At 35.3% G+C, this 16,172-nt stretch overlaps 1 protein-coding gene across 1 annotated transcript in view; it reads left to right on the top strand.

Annotated features, from left to right (window-relative positions):
- USP34 (ubiquitin specific peptidase 34) overlaps positions 1-14,569 on the top strand; it is a 140,576-nt gene extending 126,007 nt beyond the window's left edge. Inside the window, 13 exon segments of the mRNA XM_058164851.1 lie at positions 714-871; positions 3,171-3,249; positions 3,400-3,526; positions 3,655-3,762; positions 5,012-5,116; positions 8,757-8,828; positions 8,831-8,880; positions 9,580-9,703; positions 10,674-10,753; positions 11,170-11,310; positions 11,487-11,633; positions 13,088-13,247; positions 13,943-14,569. Of these exon segments, the coding sequence (XP_058020834.1) occupies positions 714-871; positions 3,171-3,249; positions 3,400-3,526; positions 3,655-3,762; positions 5,012-5,116; positions 8,757-8,828; positions 8,831-8,880; positions 9,580-9,703; positions 10,674-10,753; positions 11,170-11,310; positions 11,487-11,633; positions 13,088-13,247; positions 13,943-14,553 (1,962 nt within the window). The 3' untranslated portion in view covers positions 14,554-14,569.
- Positions 14,570-16,172: the final 1,603 nt, after the last annotated feature.

The raw sequence follows: 16,172 nt of genomic DNA on the forward strand, positions 1-16,172 counted from the left end.
CAGTGGGAAGGTAACAGCATTCCATGCACCTTTGGCATACATCCATGCTGGCCTCATGACCACAGAAATTGTCTTTGGACAACACTGTCTCTCTTAGCCTAGAAACAGAGATGAGCATCATGCCCTAGAGTTGGACATGACTGACAAGGAAACCTTTACATATGATATATAAAATATATACTAAATCCAGTTTTTAGTAATAAACCAGCATAGAGTAAAATCTGGAATTAAGTAACCCCATTTAGTAGATTAAGAATAGAGTGGACCAGATTTTCACCCAGATGTGCCCATGAATTAATAAACAAGTCATGATATCCCCAAAGGAATTCAGATGAAGTAATTACATTTATGTTAATCATATTTTTATGTGATTTGTGCAAATGGTTATGTAACTAACATACTATCATATTTAATGAGTCTTCAGGAGCAATGGACATCTTCCCCGAACTGGTCCATTTAAGCGAGTTTGATCCATTTTTCTTTCAGTTTTAAACATAGTTCAAGTTGCAGAGCTGGAAAAGGAAGTATTCTAGAAAAAAGTAAAGCTTGAGAGCATGTGAAACCAAGATTTTTTTAAAAATGGCAGTACAATATGAATACTTTTGGTATACTGGTTGTCTTTTTAAAGCATTTACCTTATTATAAACAACAACTGGAATTTGGGTTTGTTTGTTTTTTCAATAAGCCTCATGATATTTCTTCTCTTTATTTAGGCAGTGGAAGAACTGTTTAATCTCATGCAACTCTTTGTAGCTCAGAGGCCTGATATGAGAGAGGAAGAACTGGAAGACATTAAGCAATTTAAAAAAACTACTATAAGCTGTTACCTTCGCTGCTTAGATGGACGGTCATGCTGGACTACTTTAATAAGGTATTTCATGTTTGGTGTGTTGATCTAGAATAAATGTTTAGAGTTTAAAGAGTGATTTTGGTGCTTTTCCATGCCTTTTATTCTTGCAGTATGCTTTGTTGTTGTTGTTGTTGAGTCACTAAGTCATGTCTGATTCTTCACAACCACATGAACCATAGCACACTGGGCTCCTGTGTCCTCTACTGTCTCCTGGAGTTTGCCCAAGTTCATATTCATTGCATTGATGACACTATCTAAGCATCTTATCTTCTGCCGTCCCCTTCTCCTTTTGCCTTCAATCTTTCCCAAAATAAAGGTTTTTTCCAATTAGTCCTCTCTTCTCATTAGGTGGCCAAAGAATTTTAACTTCAGTATCTGTCCTTCCAAAGAACACTCAGGGTTGATTTCTTTTAGGATTGTCTGATATGATCTCCTTTCAGTCCAAGGAACAAGTCTTGTCTAGCATCACAATTTGAAAGCATCAGTTCTTTGGCACTCAGCCTTCCTTTTGGTCCAACTCTCACAGCAATATATTACTACTAGGAAAACCATAGCTTTGTCTATACAGACCTTTGTTGGCAAGGTGATATCTCTACTTTTTAATATACTGCACGAATCATGTATTTAATATACTGCACGAATATACATTTAATATACTGCACAAATCATGTATACTGCACGAATCAAGAGGGCCGTGAAAATATTTGCAGATCCCTCGCATCCTGGACATAAACTGTTTTAACTCCTACCCTCAAACGACGCTATAGAGCACTGCACACCAGAACAATTAGACACAAGAACAGTTTTTCCGAAGGCCATCACTCTGCTAAACAAATAATTCCCTCAACACTGTCAGACTATTTACTGAATCTGCACTACTATTAATCGTTTCATAGTTCCCATCACCAATCTCTTTCCATTTATGACTGTATGACTATAACTTGTTGCTGGCAATCCTTATGATTTATATTGATATATTGACCATCAATTGTGTTGTAAATGTTGTACCTTGATGAAGGTATCTTTTCTTTTATGTACACTGAGAGCATATGCACCAAGACAAATTCCTTGTGTGTCCAATCACACTTGGCCAATAAAATTCTATTCTATTCTATTCTATTCTATTCTACTGTTTAGGTGTGTTATAGCTTTCCTCCCAAGGAACAAATGTCTTAATTTCATGACTGCAGTCACTGTTGGCAGTGATCTTGGAGCCCAAGAAAATAAAATCTGTCACTGCTTCCACTTTTTCCTGTTCTATTTGCCAGTAACATATTGGACACTTTCTGATCTACAGGGCTCATCTTAGCCTTTTGATACTGTCCATGGGGTTTTCTTAGCAAGGATACTGGAGTGGGTTGCCATTTGTTTCTCCAGTGGATCACATTTTGTCAGAACTCTCCACTGTGACCTATTATCTTGGGTGCCCTGCACAATGTAGCTCATAGCTTCAAGGAACTGAGCAAGCCTCCTCACCATGACATGGCAGTGATCCATGAAGGGATGAAATATGTCACATCTATAGAAAAAAATGTAAATTGTTGGGGACAAAAGTTATTATAATGTCTGCTGCTGTTAAATAGTTACTAAAATGGGGTATTCTTGAGATTCCTGTATGAAGTTTGTAATTCGGAAAGGAAATTTAGCAGCATCTGTATCTCTTGCCAGAGGACTTAGTAATGCCTTTGTCATATTAGATGCATCAATCCCATTTCTTTAATTATTTGTATTGTCCAGTAAATTTTGTTTGTCACCCACTTCTGTGTTTAGCTTTCTAAGTGGCAATAGTAGCTCAGGCCTTCCCACCTCCAAGTGAACATTGCAGAGATCTCACCGAAATATACAGAATTGTGTTCTTTTGTGGACATGCCCTTTCTTTTTTTTCTTTTTTTCTTTTTTTTTTTTGTTTACATTTATATCCCGCCCTTCTCCGAAGACTCAGGGCGGCTTACAGTGTATAAGGCAATAGTCTCATTCTATTTGTATATTTTTACAAAGTCAACTTATTGCCCCCCCAGCAATCTGGTCCTCATTTTACCTACCTTATAAAGGATGGAAGGCTGAGTCAACCTTGGGCCGGGCTCGAACCTGCAGTAATTGCAGGCTCTGTGTTCTAATAACAGGCTTCTTAACGGCCTGAGCTATTCCATTATGTTTTCTTAGTAAAGATAAAAAAAGGTATAACGATAGTATAAGATCAGATTTGGAAATCCAAACAGTATTTTAATGATTTGCATTCTGTTTAGGATGCAACCACTGTGCCCATATTAAGACAGATTTTAACCTTACAATTATTTTTTCTTTACTGTTTTGCTCCAAGTGCCTTCCGAATATTATTAGAAACTGACGAGGATCGGCTTCTTGTCATATTTAACAGAGGCTTAATTCTGATGACTGAGGTAGGAGTATTATTGTTATTTTTTTAGCCTTTTGGTGGGTGGGATATTGCAAAATAAGGTAAATTAGGATATCTTGTTTGTGGAATTCTATCTTTATATGTTAGTAATATGCTATATTATTTAATATATATATATATATATATTTGGCAGTCCTTCAATACACTGCACATGATGTACCATGAAGCCACAGCTTGCCATGTAACTGGAGATCTGGTTGAGCTTCTGTCCATATTTCTTTCCGTCCTCAAATCCACTCGGCCATATCTGCAAAGAAAAGGTTTGGATATTATTTATTAAATGTAAATTTTATTTTTAAAAATAAAACAGATGAGAACCAAAGTATAATTGTTGCAACTGTTTATATGGTAAGTGGTAAACTATATTAATTTGATTGTATATTTTCAGATGTGAAACAAGCCCTTATCCAATGGCAGGAGCGGATAGAATTTGCCCATAAACTTTTAACTTTGCTAAATTCCTACAGTCCTCCGGAACTTAGAAATGCTTGTATAGGTAAAGTATATTAAACCTAATGCACTTTCTTTGATCTCAGATTACCCAACAATCACATTAAAGATAAAATAGACACTTTTCCATTTCTGTTGTAATTGTGGTCAGTAGAGTTAAAGAATAAGGCTTGAATGATTGATTGATTGATTGATTGATTATGTGCCATCAAGTCATTCTCAACATTGAAACTTTCCTTTTTTTATGGTAATTTTATTTACAATTACAATTATAATAAAAAAATGAATACAAACTAAAATAATAAAAGAGAAAATAGATTCCATCCATCTAAGGTTAGTTATCCTCTTATTCTCTTTCTTTCTACTTTCCTAGTGTCTGTTTTTTTCTTCCCAGCATTACTTACACTCACAGCTATGTTACTTCTCAAGAATAATAGTGAATTCATGCACAGGCCCATGTAGTTTTTTTTCAATAAGATGGAAGTTGTTTTGCCATCCACATGCTACCTTTAATTTCACAGTTTAGTTTACAGGCCTGGTAGTTCTGGTGGTCTTCCATTCACGTACTAATGTCTGGCCAAGTTTGGTTAAGAACTGCAGTACTTGGCATTTGTCTAAAATGAAGTTAGTTAACTCTGTGTTCAATCAGTAGCAACATTCCTTGGTAAACTGTGACTAGAAATATAAATTGGATAACAAAGGTAGTGATTAACAATTTGCCCTACTCACAGGAATAGCTGAAGGCACAAGGCAGGTGTTGAACCAGATGTTCTGATTAATCATGAAATGGTCTCTAAGTTGCCATTTACCGATTCATTTGCAGTTACTAAAGCCTATTTATTATCAACACAACTAATAATTTGAGAAAATTAACAAGGAATCCTTCTGAGCCTGAATCCTTCTAATTCAATACAAGATGCAATGAATAAAGCTTAAGATTTATAGACTGATTATACAATAAAGCAAACGACATAGAATGCTATTATTGATTGCAGTATTTTATTTTTGCAAATTGCTATAAAACACTTAAAGTAAGTGTTTTAAAGATCAGGTTGGCCGAATAACATTTCTATAAATCATGAACATGATTTTAATATCATACCTAAATGATAGCAAATAATTACAGTCTGATTGTGTTTATGTTTTTCCTAGTTTGAATTTATACTAATGTTTATGCAAAGTTTATTAGAGTCTAGATTTCTTTTTAAGAGTATAATCCTGCTGCCATGAAGCACCACATAAATCCAATATATAAACAAATAAATATGAGTCTTTTTTTTTCTTTTCTTTTGCAGATGTCCTCAAGGAACTGGTGCTGTTAAGCCCTCATGATTTTCTGCACACTTTAGTTCCTTTTCTCCAGCACAACCATTGCACATACCATCATAGCAATATACCAAGTATGTATATTCAGATGACAAGGTTATTTATACTTTAAATAGAAATAGTAATTTACAATATAATAAAATTGTTTTGAGATTTACTTTGAGGCAGGAAGTCGTTTGAGAGGTGAGATGGGAAATTCAATGAACTGCAAATAATATGACCAATCTAATTAACCGGAGGCATTCAACTATTGACAAATGTTCTAAACTTATTACTCTTAGATTGCTCTTGAGAATTGAGAAAGTACTCTTCTCAATGAGAAAAATATATTTTAGGCAGCCTAGAGCAGGGATGTCAAACTTGCTGCCCGCAGGCCAGATGTGTCACGTGCTGGCCATGCCCACGCCCGGTTTAGCAAAGGGGAGGAGTCATGATACATCACGTGGTGCCACCATGATGATACAAGTTTGACACTTCTAGCCCAGAGTGAATTGCATATTATCAAGGCATTGTTTCTGGATGACAAAATTAACATTCTATCTAAATAAATAAATAGAGAGAGGGAGAAAGTCCCCTGATACACAGGTAGTCATCCCTTCTTTTTCCTAAACAGTTGAGATTCGAAGGCAAGCTCAAATAATGGTGGAAAGCCAATGGGGAAGCCAGCAGGAGGTCAGAATTTGCGATCACATGCAGCCCTTGCTTAATGATGACAACTCATGCTGGTGCTATGTGGGATGGTCACATGACATCATGCTTTTACAATTGCACCGCTTAGCAATGGAATTTCTGGTCCAAATTGCCATTATAAACTGAGAACTACCTGTATTTTTTTCTATTTTTAGTGGAAAGGGGAATAGGGGCTGGAACTCAGCAAGATAATATGTAGCGTTGCCTTGGGATGAAATGAGTTTTAATTGATGTTGTTTATGCGGATGGGGTTTTTTCCTGTTTTTATTGTCTTGTGAACTAGCCAGGGTTAGGGTTAGGGTTACAATATGAAAAGCTCTATCAGACTTTTTAAAATGAATAAATAAAAATAAATAACCACTTAATCTGGAGCTTACTTTAGAATGGTCTAGGTGTGTGTCGTTCAGAAAGATAAGATAATCTCCATTAGAAAGTTGGAGAGAGAAAAAAGTTTGAAAAGGTAAAAAACAAAAAAGGATTGAAGGTAATCTCATAACTATGAAGGAAGGATCTAAATTATATACATTAACAAGACACCGGCCACTACAGTTACCCTTTCCTAAGCATGTAGGATTGTTTAGCGTAGCATAGTCTGGACTGGGAGGCCCTCATGCCCTTATAACCTCTCATTTAGACTATCATAACAAACACTATACGGGGTTGCCCCTGAAAAGCGTTTAGAAACTTCAACTGGTGCAGAATGCAACTGCGCGGGTAATAAAGAGTATTGTTTTACTCCTTATTCTAAGCTAGCTAGAGAACTTAATAATAAAATTTCTGGGTGTGAATCATTGTCTGTGCTATAAAAACAATATAAGAAAAAGAAGAAAAAGACGTGAAAGCCTGTAGGTTAAATTTGTACTTGTGTGTCAGGCACAATACAATATTACTTTTTACAAATATTTTACAAGAAGAGTTCTTCACTCCTCTGAAAACAAAAAATACCTTATCCCACCAGACTTGAAATCCTAGGCTTAGAAAACTTAGAACTTCATCGCCTTCGACAAGACCTAAGTTTAACTCATAGAATCATCTACTGTAATGTCCTTCCTGTTAAAGACTACTTCAGCTTTAATTGCAATAATACAAGAGCAACCAATAGATTTAAACTTAATGTTAACTGCTTTAGTCTAGATTGCAGAAAAGATGACTTCTGTAACAGAATCATCAGTGCTTGGAACACTTTACTTGACTCTGCGGTCTCTTCCCATAATCCCAAAAGCTTTAACCCAGAGGTTCCCAATCTTTTTCGGTTTGCGGCTCCCATAACACTTCGGATTTTTTCCGCGGCTCCCTTAATAGGTACATCCGATTTTTTTTTTAATTTTTGTCTTTTTTTCTGAATTTTTTTCTGAAAGCTGAAATCTTTTCTGTTAACTTTAAAATGTGCATATTGCCTCCTTGTAAAGAGAGATTCAACACATTCAACTTTTCAAAGATATCACATAGGTATGTGAGTTTAATCAAAAAGTCTGTTTCTACAAAGTGTTTGGCATACTCATGTTTTGCTGATGGGCCGTCTCCTTTGATGGGGCGGCCTCTGTGGAACTTTCCCAGGCGTGGGGTCCCTGCTTGGTCTCGGAGTTTGGCCTCGCGATCCCCTTGTTCCTCGGGTCTCCGCCTTGTGGAGGAGGTGGCTGTTCTCGCCTCCAGCCTGGCTCACCTGGGAGGAACTAGCAGGGTGGTTTTGCTATTTTCTGCGCAGCCCTCTTTCCCGATGCCGTCGGCGTGGTGGCGCGGCCGTGTTGGGCAGCGTGTCGGGTGGTCTGGGAGGCCAGTGGCGTCGCGGGCAGACTGGAGGGAGGTGCGCGTTGCCGTCAGGCGGCGGGTCTGGGCGGGCGCTGTGGTTCAGGCGGCGGGCGGGCGGGCTCGCGCTTCTCCTTTGGTCCGTCGTCGGCGTCTGCCGTCTTCCTGCCTGCTGTGGCCTGCCCGCGGGTGTGTGGGTGCGGCTGCGCGGGGTCCCTTGGCTTTTGAGTTGTCGAGTTGCGGTGTGCGAGTCCCGGTCGCTGCGGCCGTGTCCGGCTTTGTGCGTCTGGGATCTCGCGGCACGCGTGAGCGGACGCTGCTTCTTCGCGGCTCCCTTGTGGCGGTGGCGCGGCTCCCTGGGGAGCCGCGGCTCACAGTTGGGAATCACTGCTTTAACCAAAACTTTCTAATATTGACCTCACCCCATTCCTAAGAGGACCATAAGGGCATGCATAAGAGCACAAACGTGCCTGCGTTTCTGTCCTATTGTTTTCCTTTTCTTCTTCATATATATATAAACTTATGTTTATATACTATATAATCTTTTGTATGATACTTATATATATTGTGACAAAATAAATAAATAAATACTTCAAAGCTTTAAAAAGGAAAGGAATAACTATTGTTTGATTCTGGGCTGCCTCAGGTTCCATGACGTAGCAGAGTTCATCCTCGAGTAAAAAGCTGGAAGCTGTCTTTTATCTTCTCCTGCCTTTTGCTATATGACTCTCAGTCATGCCTTATTCAGAATAAATGTTGATTGTTTCAACCTGTCTGATATGGAAGAGATTCCTCTTATAGCAGTGGCAATTACATTTCTTGTAGAGTAGCTGTATTAGCAGCAGCCAAACGCAAAATTAGACCATAAAGTTAATTGTTTTATGGAAGTTTTTCAGAAAAGATGGGATAACCATTTGTCTGAAATGTATAAGGTTTCCTGCCTAAACGGGAGGGGGGGGGTTGGACCCTTCCAACTCTGTTATTCTATTCTAGTTGATGTTATATTACTTTAAATAAAATAACAGTGGTTAGTTGGTTTTGTAAGGAAAAAAACGTAATGGGTAAACTATATATCTAATTGCTTTTTAAACTTCAGGTTTACTATTTATTCCCGTCTACATTTTCTCTTATTTTATCTACCTAAAGAACAAATATTTTTTTAAATATTATGATTAAAATTATTATTTTTAGGGGGCAGAGAATCAGGATGGCTACTCCTTGTAGAAAGGAATTGTATACATTTTGTTAATGCCTCTCCTTTTTTCCTTTCCACTACAGTGTCTCTTGGTCCTTATTTCCCATGCGGTGAAAATCTGAAGTTGATAGGAGGCAAAAGTAATATCCGCCCACCTCGCCTGAACTTAACATGTGCCTTTTGCCTACGATGGTAGAAGCTAACAAGGTATTTATTTATTTAATTTATTTATCAAATTTATTTGCCATCCATTTTGACGAAGACACTCTGAGTTACAAATATTTAATTAAAATCACCACAAAACATTAAAAAAATAAGAAAGGATCTTGAATTTAAAATTCAATTAAAACAAAACATCTATCAGGAAAGTAAATGTTTCCTTTATGTAACATTTGATTAATCAAGGTATGCCTTGATTGATGAGTCTTAAGAATAATTGTCATCTAGTTGTTGGTGAAGAGAACTGTACTGCTGAATGTATTTGGTTTAATTAATTATATTCATTGGCCTAATTTATCACAAATGTAGCAGAATTCCAATGGCAGTTTTATTATAGAAGTTTTCATAAGAGAGAAAGAAGAAAAATGTATCTACTTGTCACTCACATCTCTGATCACAAAAAATCCCTACAAATACTTTGGGTCCCAGATATATTCAGTCTTTAAGTGAGAGTGGCAAATAAGAAAATAGTGATTCTTTTTAACATATTAGGTTTCCTACACATTTATGTAAGTCTTAATAATCCCTAAAATTCCCAAATTCTGTAGCAAATAATTTCTGAACCAAGTTGTGTAGTTTTTTAGCAAGAATTTATCATAATCCTTTGAAAATAATTCATTTTTCACATTTAGATATTATACTTTTCATGTTTTTATTTTATAAACTGAACTTTCCTTAAATCTTCAGGGTAAAGATGAGGTTTATGACCGTATGCTACTAGATTACTTTTTTTCATACCATCAGTTCATCCATCTCTTATGCCGAGTTGCCATCAACTGTGAGAAATTCACAGAAACCTTAGTGAAAATGAGTAAGTATGAATTTGTAGCATGTCTAAAAGATTATTTAACAAGCACATTAGTTCAGAGTTCCTCAAACATTTTCGGCTTTGGGGACCAGTGAGGGAAGGGGGTAGTTCTGTGTGAGCATTTGGTACTTGCACATGCACAGCTCCATTTGTGCAAGCAACATGCATGTACACCTGCTGCTCACTTAAATGGAACACGTGCACTTCAGCCGTTTCTATGGCCCGGTTGCAAACCTCTCACAGCCCGCTAGTGGGCCGTGGCCCCCTGCATTAATTGACAAGGCCTGTTCTTTAGAGCATAGGCCAGTGCTTAGCAAGCTTTGTGTCTATGGAAGAGTAAATATTCATTAATATAATCTTCAATGAATTGAAAAATTAAGCACTTAATTTTTCAATTCATTGAAGATTATATTAATGAATATTTTCTCTTTCATAAAAATTACATGAAGAATTGCTTTATTCAGTTTTCCAACTGATTTGCTAAAATAGCAAGTTGGGATTAAATGAATTAGCATATATCTTTTTAGTAGAAGCCTATGTGTAAATTCAAAGATGTAGAATTTTATTTAAATTGCTATCTAACTGTAGAATAAACTAGAAAGACAGGGTAATTATTTACACATTTATCCAAGAGTAAAACATTAACAATATAAACAGTGAGTTTGAGTAAATATATGCAGGATTTTTATATTTAAATTATTTCTACTAAACACAACATGATTTTTGATTGGAAATTGGAACAGGGTCATTTGGGTAGTGACTATAGATTTGTTTTATTTTTCAGTTAAACTGTAGTTTGTGCCTTTTAAAATCAATTATTTATTTATTTAACTTGCAACTCCCATTGCAGTTTGTATTGCTCATGATACCTAGTTTCCTTCGTAACTGTTAAGAGTTAAACAACTGTATTTCTGGCATATCTATATCTTTATAATCTTAAGAATTTAATTGCATTTTTATTTTTAAAATGTAGGTGTTCTTGTTGCATATGAAGGCTTACCTCTTCATCTAGCTTTGTTTCCCAAACTTTGGACTGAGCTTTGTCAAAGTCAGGTAAAATTAATTTATCTCTGAAAGGGATGTTTTTATTTGAAAAGTAAAGGTGTGTGTTTGATCATCATTTAATGACAAACGATGAATGGAGAAAATCCTATCTTCAATTTATGACATTCTCATGCAGGCTTTCTCTTGCTGCAGACTTAGACTTTTTTCTAAAAGTTGTTGAAATTCTAATAACTCCAAATATAATAGTTTATTGTGAGCAGAAGTTGATTTTAATTAATTTATTATTTTATTAATAAAAGACAGGCTGAAAGATATTGTGGAATTGTTACAGACTGGTGCGCTTAGAAAATTCATTTCCAATGAATGAGTTATGCGTAACATTTCTCTGTGACGAACTGAAATCACATCCACAATGGATATGTGGAATACTAGTTCTGAAGCTCTGATCTTCTTTCTCTTTTCAGTCTTCTATGTCAAAGAATTGCATCAAGCTCCTGTGTGAAGATCCTGTGTTTGCAGAGTATATTAAATGCATCCTAATGGATGAGAGGACATTTCTTAACAACAACATTGTTTACACTTTCTTAACTCATTTCCTTCTCAAGGTATGAAAAATAGTTATGCCTATGTCAGAGCTTCAATATAGATCAGTTTTCCACAGACACTTACTCTTGTTCTTTCAAATTCCACTTCCTTAGTTCGGTTTACAGTAGGAAATAGCACTATGATGAGATTATTTCACCGAATTGCAAATTAAGTTTCAGAATCCCTTATTTTACAGGTACAAGGACAAGTGTTTTCAGAAGCAAATTGTGCTGGAATAATCAATAATCTGATTACAAATTTGATCAACCAGTATCAGAATCTGGAATCAGAATTTGCCAATCAGCGAGTTGAAATTTTTAAAGCAAGTTCCACTTTAAATGGGGTAAATAAACTTTATTTTCTCTTCAAATATTGTATTGATTTATGTAAAACATTTTTCTTTCTATTTCTCAGATGAAAATGTTCAAAATGACAATCCTATAGTCACAGGCATGCATGCATGCATGCATACATACATACATACATACATACATACATACATACATACATACATGAAACAAACAAAATATAATTACTTACCAAACACATCTAAATTATATTAAAGTAACCCCCCCCCCCTCTCTCTCTCTGTCTCCCCCACCCCATAATACACACACTTAAAATTAATTAATTTGTGTGTGTGTGTGTGTATACACACACACACACAATTAATTTAGGGCATGTCTAATTTTTCAACTTTCAATTTCCAAATATTAGGGGTGCTCAAAAGTTAATTGTTACAGTAGTTCTTAGCTTCTGGATAGAACACCCATGCCCAGAGAAATTCAAAACACAATTTAAAAGTAGGTGCCTGTGTGGTCCAAGAACAGGTTGCATCCTGAATTATGATGATTATTATTTATTGTACAGTCAGCCAGATGTTTGAACTATATTTGGCATAAAAAAATAACACAAAAACATCATATCAGGCAGCCCAAACTAAAATGATCCAATAAACAACAACATCAAGAAAGCAAAACAGGCTTAAATAATAAACATCAATTCCAGGACAGATGTGCAAAGCTTTCTGGAACTGTAGGAGAGAGGATGCAATCCTTATCTCTGTGTGAGATACTGTTCTAGAAGGTGAGGGAAAATGAAAATGATAAAAGGTGACGGTGTTTTAATAGAAGGGAAACTAGGCATTTTGAAAAGAGTGGAGAGAATAAAATGGAAACTTAGTTCTAATGCTATTTTTTTTGTTAACAGTTAAACCTGCATTTATCAATAATACAGCATATACATACATATTATCCATTTTCTTCTTTTAATAGATATATCCATGTTACTTTGTGTTTTGTTTTTTTTAACCTCATTATAATCCTTTTATTTAACAAAAATACATATTTTCAAAAAAAATTAGTATCTTTGAATGAACAGATAATCATTGAGGTTATATATTATTGTTCAATATATTAGTAAAATGATATTCCATTATATTGTTGTATTATATTTTACCCATTATAATTATAATCAATTAATTACTTATAGTAAAAGATGCTGTCAACTTTTTCTCCCATCTGAGCATAATACAATAAAACTACCTAAACATTGTTAGAATTACAGCTGTGACCATTGTTAATACTTTCCACTTGCCTCCCTCTTGATTTAAGCTATAAATACAGGATACAGGCTAGAATTTTAAACTGACATGTAAAAAGGAGTCAGAATTTTCTTCTGCAGGAATATGCAATTTCTTTGGTTACTATTTATATAATCTCTGCATACACAGAGAGAGCAAATTAATTTATGAAACATAATTTCATTAAATATATTGACTTAAATTTTCTTTTATAGGACCTTCGAGCTCTCACTTTACTGCTTTCTGTGCACACCCCCAAACAGTTGAATCCTGCCCTAATACCTACTTTGCAAGAGCTACTAAACAAATGCAAAACTTGTCAACAACAAAAAAGCTCATTGCAGGAACAAGAAGCCAAAGAACGAAAAACTAAAGGTTTGTTTTGTTTATTTATTAATCAAATGTATAGCACATCCATCTCACCATCCAAGTGACTGATGGCAGTCAGTTTACAAGTAAAAAAAATTGTTTTGGGGATCCTATTTAACTTTTCCTTGCTGAATCATGTCTGAAAGTATCTACTGATTGTTCTGAGAACTATTCAGCTGGAAATATTCTGGGATACCCCCCAATTCAACTGACAAAGTAAAATCAGCAGAGTCTTGCACAGCGTGAAAACTAAATATTTCTCTGCTTGTTGACAGGAACCCAGTTTATCATGTACGTTGAATAACAAGATGGTGATAATCATCTTAAAGTCTGAATATATATAAAATAACTCTAGCACTGATTAGTTAATTAAACAGATATCTTATTGACAAATGATTATTAACAAAATTTGGGTTGAAATAACTCAGGAATTTTTCTTACATCAAGCAGCTGGGAAGCATTTCACTTAGACCCAGAATTTCTTTTCATCAGCAAGAATGTTTCCTAAGCAGTGCTCCAACTAGCTAGCAGGAAGGAGAAATTAGGTTGAAGCTCTCAAACATTTCAAAGCACCTTTGGGAAGAGAGGAGGAAAGATAAATATATAAAAAGAATGTAATATTTTTGTTCTGCCAGTAAAAATAATTCACTATGACAATTGATATCTGTATTATTTCATCAATATTTATTTTAACTGTACAGATGATGAGGGAGCCACTCCAGTAAAAAGAAGACGGGTTAGCAGTGATGAGGAGCATACAGTAGACAGTTGCATCAGTGATTTGAAAAATGAACCTAGGGAAGCCTTGACTCCAACCAGCACCTCAGATAATGAGACAAGAGACTCTTCCATCATTGACCCAGGCACCGAACAGGACCTGCCTTCCCCTGAAAATAATTCTATTAAGGAGTACCGTATGGAAGTTCCCTCTTCATTTTCTGAAGATATGATGCTAGCTACTCATTCACACCATGGGGAGGAGCAGCTGGGCAGTGGGAGGTTTGAAGAATGTAAAGATCTGAAAGAGCCGTCAAGCTCCAAGGATTCTCACATTATTGAGGATGATACAGAGTTCCCCTCCACCTCTATTTCTGCTGTTCTTTCTGACCTCACAGATTTGAAGAACTCTGAAAGTCAAGCTTCCCAGGACCCTGAGTCTGGCTTATCACTTAGTTGCAGCCATTCCAGAGGACTATTGAGTCACATGCAGCAGCAGCATCAAGACATTTTAGACATCCTTTGCAGGACCATTGAATCAACAATTCATGTGGTTACAAGGATATCTGGCAAAGGAAACCCAGCTGCTTCTTGACAGTAGAGGAGCATGTGCTTTTAAAGTTTTTTTTTTCTCCCTTTTAAAAATGCTGTTTGTATAAGTTCTGCTTATTTCTGTTTTGTGCTTCAGTTTGTCCAGTGCTTTCTGCTTGAATGGCAAGATGAAATTTATATGCTTAATTGGTCAGGCAGAACTTCAAATTAAAAAAATTATTTTGCATCTACCGTATGTTTTCTTAAAGGGCAATCAAATAATGAATATGTTTATGTAATTCAAAGTTCACTGTGGTGGCTTTCATTTAATATGCCTGTCTGGGAGAGCAGGGACTCTTTGCCCTGTATGACGTAATTGAAATTTAACTGCATTTTTACGGTGTATAATATGGTGTCCTCTGTGCCAGTTTTGTACCTTACAAAAGAGGCAGTTTGCCTCCAATTGCTGTGGTTCTTATTATCAAAATTAAGTTTACTTGTATACTAAACAACCACAAAAAATTGATTCTATAAAGAATCTTCTTTAACTGTGGCCTGACGGTATACACACATACAAATACACACACACACACACACACACACATATATATATATATATATATATATATATATATATATATATATATATATATATATATATATATATATATATATATATATATATATATATATATATATATATAATATTAGTGCTTTATTTAACAGAATACCTGTGATGAAAATAAAGCACATTTGATGTAAAATTAATTGTTTTATTTTTATTGACATGACCAATTGCTATTCTGTGCACTTCATTAAACTGATTGTGATGACTTTTCATTTGTTTTTATATATGTTGCCTCTGTAGTCCATTATTTCCTTGCCAGAAATAGGAGCTCAGAGAGATGTATGTACGCTTCCCAGCTGCTCTCTTCCTTGACATCCATGGACTGTTGAAGAATGGACAGGGCTATTTAGAATACTCTATACTTATCTATATATCCCTATGAAGTCCCTAGTGAAGTCAGTACTCCTCTGAGTCTCACATGTGGTTATATATTTTACATTTTGGATACTTCTTTTGTCTGTAACTATTTTTTAATAAAGCAATGAATACATCTGAGTGAATGTCAGAGGATGTATCATGCATTCAGAAGAAAAAAATGGAAATTAATAAAGGATTACAAATACACATTTTACAGGAGTTGCATTGTATGTCATACAACTACATGACAACTTCAAAATGAAAATTAAATATCAGATTATGATAATACTAAAAGTAGTAGCAGTATATTTAAAATAGGGTTTTCATCCCTATATTGAACAAATGCAGATAGATTCTGAAGGGGGCTATATAATGTATGTCAGTTCAGTTCACTATACTAGTGGTTAATATGTGCATACCTAAAAGTAAGCATAATTCTATTATTTAAAAGGTATCCAGATTTGAAGCCAAGAAAATCTTCAGTGAAGATGTAAAAGAGACCAGAAGGAGTGAAATTAGAAGAGGTGCTTTAGCAGCATATACCAAAAGTGTTTGAAGAGTTCTTGAATACTTTAAAAAATATTTGGATATTTATAAATCAAGAGAAAATAGTTATATCTTTTTTTTCTTACCAGAGGAATGGATAAAACGGTAAATAGAGTGCATGAGAGGTTAATGTGCATTTTTAATAAGATTTG

The sequence above is a fragment of the Ahaetulla prasina genome, chromosome 1 (assembly GCF_028640845.1).
Source record: "Ahaetulla prasina isolate Xishuangbanna chromosome 1, ASM2864084v1, whole genome shotgun sequence".
NCBI lineage: Eukaryota > Metazoa > Chordata > Lepidosauria > Squamata > Colubridae > Ahaetulla > Ahaetulla prasina.